The following is a 16142-nucleotide window of genomic DNA, read 5'->3' as shown; positions in this document are numbered from 1 at the left end:
TATTTGTTCCTTTCCAATCTGTTTGCCTTTTTTTCTTTATCTTGCCTTATTGTACTGGCTGGGACTTCCAGTACAGTGTTGAATAGGAATGGTGATAGTGGGCATCCTTGTCTCGTGCCCAGTTCCTCTTTTTGGGGTGGTGGGGGGATGTAGTTTTTCACTATTAAGTGTCTGATGTTAGTGTGAAGTTTTTTGCAGATGTCCTTTATCAAGCCGAGGAAATGCCCTTCTGTTCCTAGTTTTACTGAGCATTTTTATCCTGAATGGATTTTGAATTTTGTGGAATGTGTTTTCTACACCAGTGATACGATCCTGGTGTTTCTGCCTTGGACTAGTCATATGGGAGATTATAGTGGTTGCTTTTGGGTATTGAACTAGCCTTGATTGGGTGGGGTGATAGACCCACTTTTTCAGGTATATTATTCTTTTTATATGTTGCTTTGAGTTGATAATATTTTATGGAGTTTTATGTCTATTTTCACGAGGGATGTTGATCTATAGTTTTCTTACATGGTCTTTGTCTGCTCTTGGTATCATGGTGATACTGGTCTTGTTAAATTAGCTGGAAAGTGTTCCATCCTTTTTTTTTTTTTTTTTTTTATTAATTTGTTGGGGAAGGGGGCAGAGGGAGAGGGAGAGAGAGTCTTAAGGAGGCTCTGTGCTCAGCTTTTGAGCCTGATGTGGGACTCCATCTCTGAAATCATGACCTGAGCCGAAACCAAGAGTCGGATGCTTAACCGACTGCGCCGCCCAGGCACCCCCCCCTTTCTATTTTCTGGAAAAGAGTATGCAGATAATTAGTATATTTTTTCTTTAAATGTTTGATAGAATTCTCCAGTGGAACCGTTTGAGCCTGGGGATTTCTTTTTCTGAAGACTTTTAACTGTGGATTCAATTTAATAGACTGGGACTGTTTAGGTAATCTCAGTGATGTCTTATTATTTCCTTCCTTCTACTTGCTTTAGGTTTAGTTTGCTCTCTTTTTTCTAAATTCTTAAGGTGGAAGTTCAGATTATTATGAGACCATTCTTTTTAATGTAAGCATTTAATGCTGCAAATTTCCTCTTCAGCATTGCTTTATCTACAGTATACAGATTTCGATATATTTTCATTTTTATTGAGTTCAGATATTTTCTAATTTCCCTCAAGATTTCTTTTTGTGAACCATTGATTATTTAGAAATGTGTTGTTTTATTGGGACTACATCAAAATTAAAAGGCTTCTGCACAGTGAAGGAAACCATCAACAAAACTAAAAGACAACCTATGGAATGGGAGAAGATACTTGCAAATGACACATCCAGTGAAGGGTTAATATCCAAAATATATAAAGAACTGATACAACTTAACACCCAAAAAACAAATAATCCAATTAAAAAATGGGCAGAAGGCATGAACAAGCATTTCTCCAGAGAAGACATACAGATGGTCAAGAGACACGTGAAAAGATGCTCAGCATCGCTCGCCATCAAGGAAATGCAAATCAAAACCACAAGGAGATACCATCTGACACCACTCAGAATGGCTAAAATCAAAAACAGAAGAAACAAGTGTTGGCCGGGATGTGGAGAAAAAGGAACCCTCTTATACTGTTGGTGGGAATGCAAACTAGTGCAGCCACTCTGGAAAACAGTATGGACGTTCCTCAAAAAGTTAAAAGTAGAACCACCAATGATTCAGTAATCACACTACTGGGTATTTACCCCAAGAATACAAAACACTGATTCAAAGGGGTATACGTATCCTATGTTTATAGCAGCATTATTTACAATAGCCAAGATAGGGAAGCAGCCCAGTGTCCACTGATAGATGAATGGACAGAGAAGATGTGAGATATATATGTGTATATACATACACACACACCCCCCTCGATGGAATGTTATCAGCCATAAAAATGAATGAAATGTCATTTGCAACGACATGCGATGAGCTGGAGTATTATGCTAAGTTAAATAAGTCAGAGAAAGACAAATCATATGATTTCACTCATATGTAGAGTTTAAGAAACAAATGAACAAGGAAAAAAAAAGCGCGGCAAACCAAGAAACAGACTCTTACCTATCAAGAGCAAACAATGGTTACCAGAGAGCAGGAAGGTGGGGGGATGGGTGAAATAGGTGATGGGGATCAAGGAGTGCACTTGTGATGAGCACCAGCTGACGTATGGAATTGTTGAATCATTATAATGCACGCCTGAAACTAACGCTATATGTTAACTCTACTGGAATTAAAACCTTAATTTAAAAAAATTAAACCTTCAGGTTTTAAGGGTTAAATCCAACTTGATATTTTAATAAATCGTTGATGTGGAAAGCTGAAAGTTAAAAAAAGAAGGGAAGGTGTTGTCTTATAGTCAAGTATTTGGAAATACTCTTGTACTTCTGTGACTTATTTCTAGTTTAATTTCACTATGTCAAAAAACTGTGTGTGGTATCAGTGGAGCTTGTGAAGCTTTGTTTTATGACCCAGGCATGGTCTCCTTTGGCGAATGTTGCATTTATACTTGAAAAGAACATGGACTGTGCTGTTGGGTGGAGTATTCTATGATGTTTAGGTTCACTGGTTGATGGTGGTGCTCACTTCTTCTGTGTCCCTGTTCCTTTTCCAGGCTCTAGCTCTGTTGATTTTATTAAGAGTTTTGAAGTCTCAAGGGATGATTGTAAATTTTTAATTTTTCTCCTTTCATTTCTGTCAGTTTTTGCTTTTAAGTATCTAAAGTGCTTTTGTTAGGTATGTATTTAGGATTCTTATGTTATCTTGACGAATTGACCTTTTATCATTATACAGTATCCCTTTTTATCCCTTGCAATTTTCTTGGCTTTGATGTCTATTGGGACATTAATACTTTCTTTTGCTGAGTGCTTGCATGGAATGGTCTTTCCTTCCTTTTAATCTATTTATAGCATTATATTCAAAGTGAGTTTCTTAATAGTTGGGTTTTTTTTTTTAATTCACTGTGTTTCTAACTAGTCTGGTAAGATGATTTAAAATTAATTATTCATATGTTGGATTTAGTTCTACCATTTTATTATTTGTCGTCTGTTATTCTCTTTGTCCCTGTTTCTCCTGCCTTCTTCTGGGTTATTTGAATATTTAAAAATTTTGTTTTGGTATTGGTATTTTAATTTATCTATTGTGTTTTTATTTTATTTTATTTTTTTAGAGATTTTATTTATTTGTCAGAGAGAGTGAGTGCGTGTGCGCACGCACAAGCACGAGCAGGGGCAGCGGCAGGCAGAGAGAGAGCCAGGCTCCTTGCCGTGCAATAACCGGATGCCGGGCTCCATCCCAGGGCCCTGGGACCGTGACCTGAGCCGAAGGCAGACGCTTAACGGACTGAGCCACCCAGGCATCCCTATCTATTGTGTTTTTACTCTGTCTTTCTATGTAGTTTTTTAGTGGTTGCCCTGAGGTTATAGTCGACAGACTTTTTGCAGTGTTTTTAGAATCTGTTTTACTACTTCAAGAGGAATGTGGCAATGTTAGCACCCCAGAGGCTCCTTTCTCCTTCCTCCTTTATTCTGGGTTGTCTTATGTATCAGACGTACATGTGTTGGAAACCCGGTGGACATTGTGATGGTTTTTTACTTTGAATTGTCAACCGTATTTTAGAGAACTCAGGAGGAGGTTAGTCCATCACGTTGAACGAGGTTTTCATCTTTTCTTTTTCTCTTCCTTCATTCCTGACGTTCCACGTTTCCTTCTGCTATCACGTCCGTCTGGCGAAGTTTACATAGCAATTCTTTGAGAACAGATCTGTGGGCATCACGTCCAGGTGGTACAGCTGCATTTGGTCTGCTGGGTGGAGTTAGAGATTGGGTGGATCGTGCTTTCTCCATCTTACCTGGATCTGGAACCCTGGTAGTGACTTTTTAATGTCTGTGCTGATAGTGTTTCCATTTTCTAACTTCCAAAATTATTTCCCCAAAGAACTGCAGAAATGGCGGTGCCCTGATTATTACGAAAACAACGTCCACAAGATGCAGCTCCCGTTTTCCAGCAAGCTCCTCGGCAGCACTCTGAGCTCGGAGGAGAAGCAGGAAAGGCGGCAGCAGCAGCTGCGGCGCCTGCAGGAGCTCAACGCCCGCCGGCGGGAGGAGAAGCTGCAGCTGGACCAGGAGCGGCTGGACAGACTGCTGTACGTGCAGGTATGTGCACATCCCGGTGGGGGCTCCAGCCTTTGCACAAGGCAGTCCCAGAAAGGCTTCTTCCTACATCTTCTTCCTCGGCCCGGAAGTGCAGTGACCGTCTGAGTCCCCCTTGGGGTCCAGAAGGAGCCAGGGGTGCTCAGGGTGGGGCTCCTCAGCACAGAGGACCCGTACCGTGTACAGAGCAGCAGGTGTCTCTGAGAGAGCTGTGGACTTTGGCTTCTCGGACTTACTTTGGCCTATCATCTGCTTTGTTTTATAACTTTTTAATTGAAGTGTAGCACACGTGCTACAAAGTGCACAGATCTCAAGTGTGTAACTCGATGGATTTTCATAACGTGAAACACCCCACGTGTCTGCCATCCAGAGCACTCCCAGCTCCCAGAAACCTCCTGCATATCCCCTGTTAGCCAGCAACCTTCCCACGTCTCCCCACTCAAAAGGTAACGACGTTTCTGACACCTGTCACCATAGATTAGTTTTGCCTACTCAGGTGGTGCTGGGACTGTGATACGATGCAGCCTAGAGACAGCCGGGGAGGAGGGCGGCGTGTGAACCGCGGGTGGGAGGTGAGATTTTGTGGAGGGGCAGGCTAGGGGAGTGCTGGGAGCCCCCTCCTGCTGTCGTTTTTCCGTGTGGCTTCCAAGCTACTTCTCTTTCCTTCCTGTTTATGTTTGTGCTGTCATCTTCGAAGATGACTTGCGACTACTCGGGTTTCAGGAACTTCTAGAGGATGGCCAGATGGATCAGTTTCACAAAGCTCTGGTGGAGCTGAACATGGACTCCCCGGAAGAGCTGCAGTCCTACATCCAGAAGCTCAGCTCGGCCGTGGAGCAGGCGAAGCAGAAAATCCTCCAAGCAGAAGTCACCCTCGAGGTGGACGTGGTGGACAGCAAGCCAGAGGTGCCAAGGGCCTTGGGAGTGGGGTCCCGCAGGGTCCTTCAGCCTGAGGGTGGGCAGGGTGTCTGGAGAAGGCTGACATCAAAGAGACGTGACCACAGTTGGGAAAGCAGCATGGTGAGTGCCGTCCACGGGGACAGGCGCGGGGCAGAGATGGCCCTGACTTTGTGCTGACCCAAGGGCTTTGACCTGTAGACCTCTGGCCCCCCTGGGAGGGGGAACTGTGTGTAGAGTAGAAAGAGCATTCACAGACCAGCCGTGTGGTGCCCTCTTAAATCCAGACATTCTCCTTCGATGGTTATTTGCAGTCACGTGCTCCCTTCTACTCTTTTCTGATATTTTCTTAAATAAATTGTGCTTGTTGTTTCACTTACTTCCTTTCCGTCTTGATGTTCCCTAAGGACAGGCATCATGCTTCATAACAGTTGATGGATTTTTTACAGTAGCTAGTAGACATGCTTAATAAAATAGCCATGTGTTGATTTAAGATCAGCCTTTTATCACTAGAAGTAACTCTTTGAATAAGCTCTTTGGTGTTCTCTGCCCTGTTACTAAGTGGTGATGTGGTGTAAAGGCAGGTGGCAGGGCTGAGTTAGGGCCCTAGGTGGCACACACCCTCACACTGGGCGCTGCACGCCCGTACTCATGAGTTGGCTCGCTGGCTTTAGAAAGGAAGAAAGAGTTAATAATATGGCATTGTTCCTGAATCTGTCCGCTCTGGAGTTCTAAGACGAAGGACTTGTTCCTTGCCTTGTGACCCTTCTAGGCCAGGATTAACCAGTCTAGCTTGGTGGCTTTTTGTTTTTCAATCAACTTTCTGTAAATTCTAAAACATGTACTTTTAGAAAAACAGTCCCATGGGAAAATCCAGTTTGGTGCCGGGCACGGTGCGGCTGCTTGCCACTGACTACAGATGTGTCTTTGGCTCGGCAGAAGCCTGTTCTTGCTCCGGCTCTCCGCTGGAGGCTCCCTCACACGCCTGCTGTGCTCAGCCCCATCTCCAGCTCTCCCACAGCTGGGACTCCTGCGGCCAGCCGCCGGCCAGGGCATGCATCAGACAGACCCCCAGTCAGGCTTCCTGGACATGGCTTCTGGGATGGCTGAGGTGGGGGCGAGGGGCCGTGACTGCTGTCTTACTCTGGTGTGGCATCCCAGGTCAGCCTCGCAGAGCCGGTGTGCCTGTCCTCGCTCGCCTCCCCCAGTTTCCCGGTTGTGCTTCGGATCTCAGCTGGATACTGGGATCCAGACCCGTGTTGCCTTTGTTATTTATTCACCCGTGTTCAGTTTTCATCGTGCTTAATGCGCCAGTAGGACATCAGCATCTTTATACCAGAGATGTGCCGCTAAGCCACGGGCAGGCGGGCAGGCGAGGGATTTCAGATTTAAAAAGAAAAGCCCAAACGACTGTAAAATGTGATTCCTGAGCAACTGAGGAGCTAGTTTTTCCTTCTCTTTGTTCGTTTTTCTGCATGTGTTACAGGCTGTGATTCAGCCATGCTTTCATACATTTAGCAGGTACTTATTAAGTCCCTACTCGTTCTGTGCCCTGCGGATACGTATTCAAATCTTTCTGGGCTGGGGGAGGTTTTGAAATGTTGGGCTTCCAGTAGTTTCTCTGTGTACACTGAATTTGATGAGTTGGTCTGTCCCCAAGATGTTGAGGGTCAGTATTTATTGAGGGTGATTGTTAGTCATTAGGGTCAGTTATGGTAACTTTCGTGGGATAAATGTGACCCCAGCAGTGGCAGGCTAGTTCTACCTGTCAAACGGTATATATAGTGTTTTCTAACAATGTAATTCATTTAGCGTGGAGGGGATGGGTTTATGTGGATCAAAGTTCACATTGAAATGCCATCCAGGCAGTAAGGGCTAAATTGGATTAATCCAGCAAAATTTTAAACTCACAGCGTTTTCTAAAAATCCATTTTTTTCCCAATAGACCAGGCCATCCTGGCCCTTGCTATTCTGCAGGTACTGTGACGAGGATGTTGTAAAGGAGTAGGCTTTGTCAGCACTCTAAGAAGTAGTTAGACTAGAGGATGTTGGCCTTCCGTCACTGTAAACACAGCAGTGGTTGGTGGGGGGAGCAGTTTTAGAGCACCGTCGCTTGTTGGAGAACACAGTGAGGTTGACGTAGAAAGTTCTCTTGCCTGATTAGCCAAGATCAGAGCTGGCCTCCACCTGTTCTTTTTTTTTATTTGTTTATTTGAGAGAGAGAGAACAAGCAAGGGAGTGGCAGAGGCAGAAGCAGGAGAAGCAGACTCCCCACGGAGCAGGGAGCCCAGTGTGGGGCTCGATCCCAGGACCCCAGGACCATGACCTGAGTTGAAGGCAGACGCTTCACTGACTGAGCCAGCCAGGCGCCCCTGGCCTCTGCTTGTTCTTACGCCGCTCAATCAGTATCGTTCCAGGGAACCGTGCTGCATCTTCTCGGATGTGCTTCGGCAAGCTGTCATTCCGTTCAGTTCCAACAGGATGCCTGTTTGTGTTCCTGAGTGCCACATAGTGCACGTGCGGACTCTGGCGAACCGTAGAGAGAGAGAAGCCAGCCGTGGTCAAGGAGTCTGTTCTCTGTGGGATCTCTGTAGCCCGTTGTCTGCTTTGAAATTAGTAGCTTTGTTTCTCTGTGAATCATACGAATTAGGATAAGTAAAATATCTTTTTATTATTTTTAGTGAAGCTTAGACATCATCTTCACAGTGGCATGCTTCTGAATACAGCTCGGTGGAGGTGGATGCTGACGTTTCTGCTATAGCTGAGGAAGCCTTTTGAAACTCGAACATTTTACAGTCCTCCAGTCCAGGGAAATTGAAGGGTATATCCCAGGGCTCACCACTCAGCGGTAGGCATGGTACGCTGGGGACTCGCGATGCAGATTAAGGCACATTTCGTGCACTCCTTGGTGCCTAAAAAAATAAGGCTATCGAATCACACTTAGCTGACTGTAATGAAGCTTACCTGGGGTGATGGTCGATGTGTGTGGGAACTGAGATGAAGCTTTGAGAAAGGATTAGAATATGTGAGCCGGGCCCTGGAAGATGGTATGATTTCAGTAGGTAGCAAGTGAGGAGGGAAGGACGTTATGGATTGAGAGGTTTGGTGCAAAGTAGCACGCGTGCAGGGAGCCCGGCAGGTCGGGTGTGCAGTGTGGGAGATGGAGCGGGGGGTGGGAGGCAGGGGGCCAGCCTACAGAGGGCTTTGTCAGGCAGCCTGGGTGTTACCCTTCAGAGACAACCTTCAGAGGATGCCCAGCAAGGAAGTAATCCAAGGAGACCTGATGTTAGGAAAAGAACTGGTGGCGGTTAGGATGAGGGGTTTAGGGAGAGGTGAGGCTGGGGGTGGGAAGGCAGAGTATAAATGTGTCGCTGCAATCCAGCAGAGAGCTGACGGAGGGGGTGGGAGAGTAGCTATGGGGATGGGGGTGGAGGAGACACTTCAGAGGTAGCGTCCAAGGATTTGGGTGCCACTTAGGGGCAGTGGTGACAGGAGTGGTGGTGGCTGTTAATAGAATGTGGGACATGTGCCAGACCCTGTGCTGAGCACATCTGCAAGTGTCATCCTGATGAATTTTCACAATTCTCTAAGTACTGTTGTATTTCCATGGGACAGATAAGGAAGCTGTGACTTCGGGGAGTGAAGGAACTTGCCCGAGGCTGCGTGCGCAGCTAGGGGTAGCGCAGCTGAGGTTCAGACCCAAGCGACCCGATCGCGGATGCACGGTGGTCCCACTGAGGCTCCACAGAGGCGCTCCTGAAAGGCCGTGTCTGGAGGTAGTGCCTTTGGTTTGAGCCCCTTATCTTCAAAGTCTCTGTGGGACTTCAGGTGGGATTTGCCAAGACCCAGCCATGGAAAGAGCTAGAATCGCATGGGGAGTGAGAAGAATGCCTGGGGAAGGCTGCTGCTTAGGGGTCTAGGGGCCGAGGAAAAGCCAGGGGAAGAGCCGAGAAAGAGCAGAGATGAGAGGGCAGCAGGGTCAATGGGAGTGTTGTAAGAGCAGGGGTGGTGGGTTCAGCCTCGGATGGGCGATGGCATGGGAGCATGGAAGGATGGGAGGTTAGGTGGAGAGGGGGATGCGGGAGAAATAGAAGGACCTGAGATGAGCTGCTGAGAACCGCCAGTGGTGACTAGGAGGCGGGCAGAGGAGAAGTGCTGGGAGGGGTTGCAGACACCTGCTCTGGGGAATGCACAGGGGAGCTGAAGAGGACCGCAGGCCCACCAGCAGCAGCTGGGGCTTTCTCCACTCTTGCCCACAAGAAGCGTATTTCACTTACCTGTTGCCATGTAGAAAAGCACTGTAGACTTAGTGGCATGATCATTGTGTTGTGCTCATGAATTTGACGGGTCAGGAATTCAGACAGAGCGTAGCAGGGATCTCTGCTCTGTGATGCCTGGGGCCTTAGCTGGGGAGACTTGGACATCTGGAAACTGGGAGCCCTGGAGGGTTTTTCAGTTTGCTGACATCTGAGCTGGGATGACTCGAAGGCCATGCTTAGCGAGATGGTGGACCTGAGCACCCACACGTGGCCTGTCCATGTGCAATTGGCTTCCAGGAGGGAGCTCTGCAAGGGAGAGTAGCCAGACAGCTGATGTTTCAAGAGGTCAAGGTAAAGGGAGCTGTGTGGCCTTGTATGACGTCACATTGGAAGTCACATGACAGCACTTACACCATACTCTATTGGTTGGAGACTCACAGGTCCCTGCTAAGATTCAAGGGGAGGAAATAAACCCCACCTCTTTATGGGGGAGTGTCAAAGTCCCCTTGAGGAAGAGCATGTTGGATGACAGATATCATTGTGACTGTTTTTGAAAAATACATTCTACCCCAGAACAGAAGTGGAAAGAGCATTGGGCGGGACCCTTTAGGATCTGAGAGTGGCTGGTGGAGCAGCAGAGCAGGTAGAGGAGGGGTGGAGGGTGGCAGCCGTGATTGGGCTGCAGGGTGGGTAGAGGAGGGTTATCACTGGGAGGTCAGAGAGGTCAGGAGAGTGGATGAGCGAGTTGGAGGTGTGGGGAGTAGAGCAGAAGGTGGGAAAGAACTCCGTGGAGTCCAAGGCTGGCCTTTACTCGTTATTATTTGGGGGAAGGACCCACAAGTTTCATCTGTAGTTATTTTAAATACACAGGTGACATTGTGTGCCTCCGGCCTGGTATTGTAACAATTATCTAAGGGGCCAAAATGAGTGCCTAGGTAGAGGAAGGAAGAAGTGTTCAGTTCTCACCCCATCGCTGCCCTAGGGGTGCGCCCTGCTTACAGAGGAGGAAGTGGGCTCAGACTGTGCCATTGGGACCTTAAAGACATCTTGGTTGCCTTTCAGAGCTGGACTGATGTGACCCTAAAGCCTCGCCTCTTTCTGTAACACTGCACTGCTCCTGGTTGCTTGTCGTCCTGGGCGACGCCACCAAATGAGAGAATTTGCACGATCTGTTTCTGATCCTCTGTTGGGACCCCTGAGTTTAGTGCCAAGCCAGAACAGGCACGGGCACTCCCGGGGTTGGGGCTTCTTTCTGGGAGATGAGAATCTTTCTGATAGGAGACCGCAGACCTCCAGGGAAGCATTCCTTCCCACACGCTCTGTGGCCCCTGTTGGGGCCCCTGCTGTCATTTTGCTCAGCTGGCCTTGCTGCCGCTTATAAATCTTTTGTGTCTTCTTGTTCACCGTGACCTCAGGGAGCTCTTTTCCGCGTTTGCAGAGCCCGTTGTCTTGCTGCACTCAGACTCACGACGTGTAAGAATTTCAGCTCGAGGCAGCGCAAAGACTTTGGAGCTAAGCCATCTGTCTTGGGCCAAGTTTCCACCACTTACTAGTGTGACGTGATCTTGGGCAAGTCTTGATCCCCTGTTGAGCCCGTTTCCTCCCCCATGAAGTGCAGTAGTCATCCCTGCAGGGAGGACTGTGAAGTCGCGGGTTGCGGGCTCCTGAGTCAGAGTCAGTGTTCACATGGCTCTCGCCTCCTTCCCTGAGAGCAAGCTCCTAGGGTTCCTGCCTCCCAGCCCACCCTCTTTCCTCCTTGAATTACCTATTGACAAATCAGTCCCTCTCTTCGTGTTCTGTAGTCTCAGATGAAGGAATGTTCCCCGTCCTTTCCAGGGTTTAGTCTCTCCTTAAATATGATAGAATCCTCCAGACTGAACAGAATTTAGGATACACTGGCCCCCATTCTATAAGCCCTATATGGCTGTGACTGTTCTGGTGTGTGTGCCGGAGGAGTGTTGGAGGGCACTGCCTCGTTTAGGGGTGCGTTTGAGGGGTGCCTGGGTGGCTCAGTCGGTTGAGCATCCAGCTCTTGATTTTGGCTCAGGTCATGATCTCAGGGTCCTGAGATTGAGCCCCACATCAGGCTTCACACTGAGCATGGAGCTTACTTGGGATTCTTTCTCTCTCCCTCTCCCTCTGCCCCTTCCCACTCATGTGCAGTCTCTCTCTCTCTCTCTCTCTAAAAATAAAAATAAAAAAGACTTTAAAAAAGAAAGAGGAAGTTTGAATGCTAATTTACATTGGCAATACATGTGCCTATGTTCTAGAGATTGTATTTAAGTGTGCTGAGTTATGTTGGTGATTTATATACGTCACAGACTCCAAGGGTAAGGCCAGGCTCCGAGGGCACGTACCGCACGGAGGGCCCTCGCCACGGGCGTGCCAGGTGGTAGTAGAGTCAGCTGTGTGCTCCCCAGGCAACTTCTCATAAGACAGTCCTTTCTATGACAGCTGTCATTGTTGGAGTGTTCTTGCATAGAATTTCTTCCTGTAACTTCTCCCCCTTGCGTCCAGAAGGTGAAACTCGTCTACCTTTCACATGGCGGAATGACAGATGGCTATAGATATCACCTAGAACCACACCACCCCCTGCCCAAATTCTTTTGTCGAGGTCAAAATTACAATATACCCTAAGCCCTCTACTGGGAGTGGTGCCAGCCTGTGTAGGTTCCACCCAGGTCCGCTGTGGCTGAAGAGGAAAGCCCGTTCTGCGGGGCACCACAGTCCCGAAGCTCTCTGCCACCTCAGGAGCTCTTAGTCACGTCTCCAGCCCAGGGGATCGGCCGATAAGGGACTGCTTATTAAAGCCCATTAGTGTTGGCACTTGAATTTATTAATCGTTAAAGAGATTTATTTAATTTTGCTGGTGTCTGGGCCACTCTGTAGGATATCAACTCTTACTCTCTCTCCCCCAGAGTTGTTCGTGTGGTTGTGTGCCTGACGCAGGCAGCATGTGCGCGCCTCCCCCCCCCCCCAGCTGGCCCCGCCAGAGGGCTTCAGAGAGAAGGTGGGAGTTGTTGAGGTTTGTGTGAGGTAGGGGACAGGAGCAAAGCCCGTGCCTTTTTCGGCTTTTAATCCTTGTGTTCACGTGTCATCTTCTTTATTCTTCCTCTTCCTCCTCCTCTTCTTCTTCAATAGTTTAGAAAATTTGTCATAGTTTTTATAAAACTTCTAGGACATTGAGCAAAACACCAATTCTTGTTCGTGACCGTGAACTGATAGAGTGAAGAAGGCCTCCTGAAGTTACAGGTGCTGTTTTGTCCTGTTTCTTCTGTTCTTAGACCCCGGACCTGGAGCAGCTAGAGCCTTCTCTGGAAGATGTGGAAAGCATCAATGATTTTGAGCCCTTGTTTTCAGAGGAAACCCCTGAAGTGGAGAAGCCAGTCACCACTGTCCAGGTCGGGCCCCTGTAGCCTGCACCATGCTTCTGCTTTGAAACCACTGACATAAATGACCGGTCTGGTCTAGGCTGCTTCTTGAGGAATATTTTTGCAAAAAAAAAAAATCTCCAGTTTTATTTTCCAGAAAGGTGGGGGACTGAGGTACTAATACTAAAACATCTGAAGTCAGGGCTTTTCCTACTGATTGATTGGGGTTCCAGCGCTAAGATTGTGAACCTGTGGGAAACAGTCTGCCTTGGTAGAAATATTTAGGCAAGTAAGTGAGGACTTTAGATCTGAAGCCTGGCTTTAGCGGTTTCGTTTAAATTTAAGCCAGTGTAATTGTGCTTAATCCTCATTTGGGCCTACGTTTCTGTCATGGCGAATGGCAACCAGACAGACTGACCCGAGTCTGAGGCCTTGGGAGAGTGCTTTCCCGGCAGCGCAGGGACCGGGCTCCTGAGCAGGGTGCTGGCGGGAGGCTTGGTCTGGCAGGTCCTTTTCTGCGGCTGCTCTTCACGAGCTCTCTTTCCCTGCAACGTGGGGACCATGTCAAGATGCAAAGTTGAAGGTATTTGTAATACGCAGGTGGGAGAAAGGCAGAGAATGGAATTATCCTATCAGGAGAGTTGGGGAGAGGTTATTCTGTCAGGAACGAAGGACAGGCTATGTTGGCATAAGAAATACAGTTTGAGGGAACTGGCAGCTGGAATGTTTGTCACTGTGGCCTAAAAATATCTTCTAAATCTTGGGTTTTTAAAGCCCGTGTTTAACTTGGCAGCCTATCATCAGCTGTTTGTTGGGACAGAAAGAATTCGAGCTCCAGAAATCATCTTCCAGCCGTCCCTCATAGGGGAAGAGCAGGCTGGGATAGCAGAGACCCTTCAGTACATCCTGGACAGGTGAGACTGAACCTTCTTTTCCCTCGATTTTCCAGAACCATTTCCTCAGATTCTGCACTGAATAGTAGATGAGACGGTCGGGCATTTGAAAATCTGCCTCACGCCCTCCTTTTCATTGACTTGCTGTGCTCCGATGGTATTCCTTATCTCTCCCCAGCCCCGGCCCATCGTGGGAGCTCTATAATTCTTTTCTAAAAATGTAAATGCTCAGTTGACTTGAGGAGCTTTAAGAAATTCTTTGACGTTTAAGCAGCACCACACTATGTGCGCATTGGCTTTCATATAAAACTTGACATTATTGAAGGCTAGTGATTTTTAAGTACCCTAAAAATGTGCAGAGCTTATAAACGTGTTTTTTTTTTTTTCTGGCAGACATTTTATTTAAGAGTTTGCACTTCCATAAAATGTTCCTCCCCCATCCCATTCATACAGGCATTTACCTGCAGTGTGAGTTTTCATAATTCAAGCTGGACAAGCAGAGAGCACGATTTGTAGTTCCCCGGCTGCTGTGGGTTGAAACAGGATGAAAACTGGCCCCTAGCAAGGAAGAAAAGCTATTGCGGCCACGGTGTTTGAGTGGCTTGAGCTTTGTCTTAGCAGGAAAGTGCTCAAACATGTATAAGCTAAAGCTGTTATTTTAAAAAAAAAAAAGAAAGAAAGGAAGGAAGGAAGGAAAAAAAAGCATGGAAGTGGAAAGGTGGGCCAGCAAAAGGGAGGCAGGACTTTTTGGGGTGATAGAAATGTTCTGTTTCTTGATTGTGGTGATGGTTACTGGGGTGTATACATTTGTCAGACTTCATCAAAATGTTTGGAAATCAGGGGCGCCTGGGTGGCGCAGTCGTTAAGCGTCTGCCTTTGGCTCAGGGCGTGATCCCAGCGTTCTGGGATCGAGCCCCACATCAGGCTCCTCTGCTAGGAGCCTGCTTCTTCCTCTCCCACTCCCCCTGCTGTGTTCCCTTTCTCGCTGCCTGTTTCTGTCAAATAAATAAATAAATAAATAAATAAAATCTTAAAAACAAACAAACAAAAAAAAATGTTTGGAAATCAGTCCTTCATAAAGTCAATTTAAAAAAAAATGTGTTAAAAGACACAAAACTTCTAATCCTACTAAGGAAATGAATCCTGTAAAGTCATAAGTGAAAAAATGGAAGGTGGTTTTTGTTTTTTTTTAGATTTATTTATTTTTTTTAGAGGGTGGGGAGAGGCAGAGGGAGGAGTTGAGAGAATCTCAAGCAGGCTCCATGCCCAGCATGGAGCCCAGTGTGGGTCTAGGTCTCACAACCCTGAGATCATGACCTGCATTGGAATCAAGAATCGGACGCTTAATGGACTGAGCCACGCAGGTGCCCCTGGAAGTTCTTTTTAAAAACACTCTTTGGGGAGATGTTTTCTGTTTTGTGCCAAGACCTTACGTTTCTACATCGGCATTCTCCTCTGATCCTACGTTGGTAGGTCTGTACCAGAAAGAATCGTCTCTCTCCTAGGTACTCAAAGGACGTTCAGGACGTGCTGGTTCAGAACGTTTTCCTCACCGGTGGAAACATGATGTACCCTGGAATGAAAGGTAGAATTGAGAAGGAGCTATTGGAGATGAGGCCCTTCCAGTCTGCTTTTAAGGTACTGCTTGTAACATAACCAGCTGTTGTGTAAAGAGCATTAGGTATTCATTTTCTGATCACAAAAGTCATAAATACGGTGTAGAGGAGGGCAGTTATGTTCCAGTTCCATCATCCAGAAATATCCACTGTTAACATTGTTGGGGCTTTTCTTCTGGTCTTTGAAATGTGTTGAATTTTTGAAGCAGAATGGGAATCACGTTTTATTTATTTCTCTGGGTTTTTTTTTTTTAACTGAGAAAAAAACACAAATTTAATAAAATTCAGGGACTGCAAGGAGTACACACTGAGAGTAGTCATTCTCTTCACCTGGCCCTCATTCTACAGGCAAAGCTTCTCTTGACAGAGTCTCTGTACATGAGAGTAACCTGCCTTGTAACCTGCATTTCTTAACCTGCCATGAGTGCTTTCCCTTGTCATTATTCTTCCAAAATGCTTTTTTCCCCCTCTGTATGGTGTGGATGCCCCATAGTGTATTTATCGAATCCCTAATTGCTAAGAAACATGGTCTGAGACCCCTTCGAGGACCAGGCACCTTGCAGATGCCGAGACGTCCTAGACACAGCCCCTAGCTGCAAGGAGCTTGCTACCGAGGGATAGCAGCCAATTGAGTAGGCCGTGATAGCCCAGAACGTGCTGGACGTCCAGGCACGGGCACCTGTCCGTCTTGGAATTTAGGAAGGGCTCCATGGAACTGAGTCTTCCTAGGATGAGGAGGTGTGTGCCATCTAGACATGGTGGAGTGGGGTGGGATGGAGGGAGCATTGCAGAGAAGGGTTAGCAGGAGCAAAGGCTCGGGGGCCAGAAGCCTGCTGAGGGAGTGAGCTGCAGTTGAGTGTGGCTGGAGCATAAGGTTGCTAAAGAGGAGTGGAGGGGGGTGGGTAGAGAGGTCAGCAGGCCCCACACGTCCTGCTGAGAGGCTGACCTTGGTCCCCTGTGCT

General features: G+C 47.3%; 1 protein-coding gene across 3 annotated transcripts in view; it reads left to right on the top strand.

The window, feature by feature from the left end:
- The window catches only part of ACTR5 (actin related protein 5), a 42000-nt gene that overhangs the window by 4803 nt on the left and 21055 nt on the right, over positions 1 to 16142 (top strand). For all 3 annotated transcript variants that reach the window (XM_045804612.2, XM_087853583.1, XM_045804613.2), the window contains exons 4-8: positions 3930 to 4147; positions 4868 to 5050; positions 12585 to 12701; positions 13446 to 13585; positions 15070 to 15202. In XM_045804612.2, coding sequence (XP_045660568.1) covers positions 3930 to 4147; positions 4868 to 5050; positions 12585 to 12701; positions 13446 to 13585; positions 15070 to 15202 — 791 coding nt within the window. The remainder of the gene's footprint in view (positions 1 to 3929; positions 4148 to 4867; positions 5051 to 12584; positions 12702 to 13445; positions 13586 to 15069; positions 15203 to 16142) is intronic.

Source organism: Ursus americanus, chromosome 22 (assembly GCF_024610735.1).
Source record: "Ursus americanus isolate L20-20 chromosome 22, mUrsAme1.1.p, whole genome shotgun sequence".
In the NCBI taxonomy this organism is placed as follows: domain Eukaryota; kingdom Metazoa; phylum Chordata; class Mammalia; order Carnivora; family Ursidae; genus Ursus; species Ursus americanus.
This window is presented reverse-complemented; position numbering and strand designations above follow the sequence as displayed.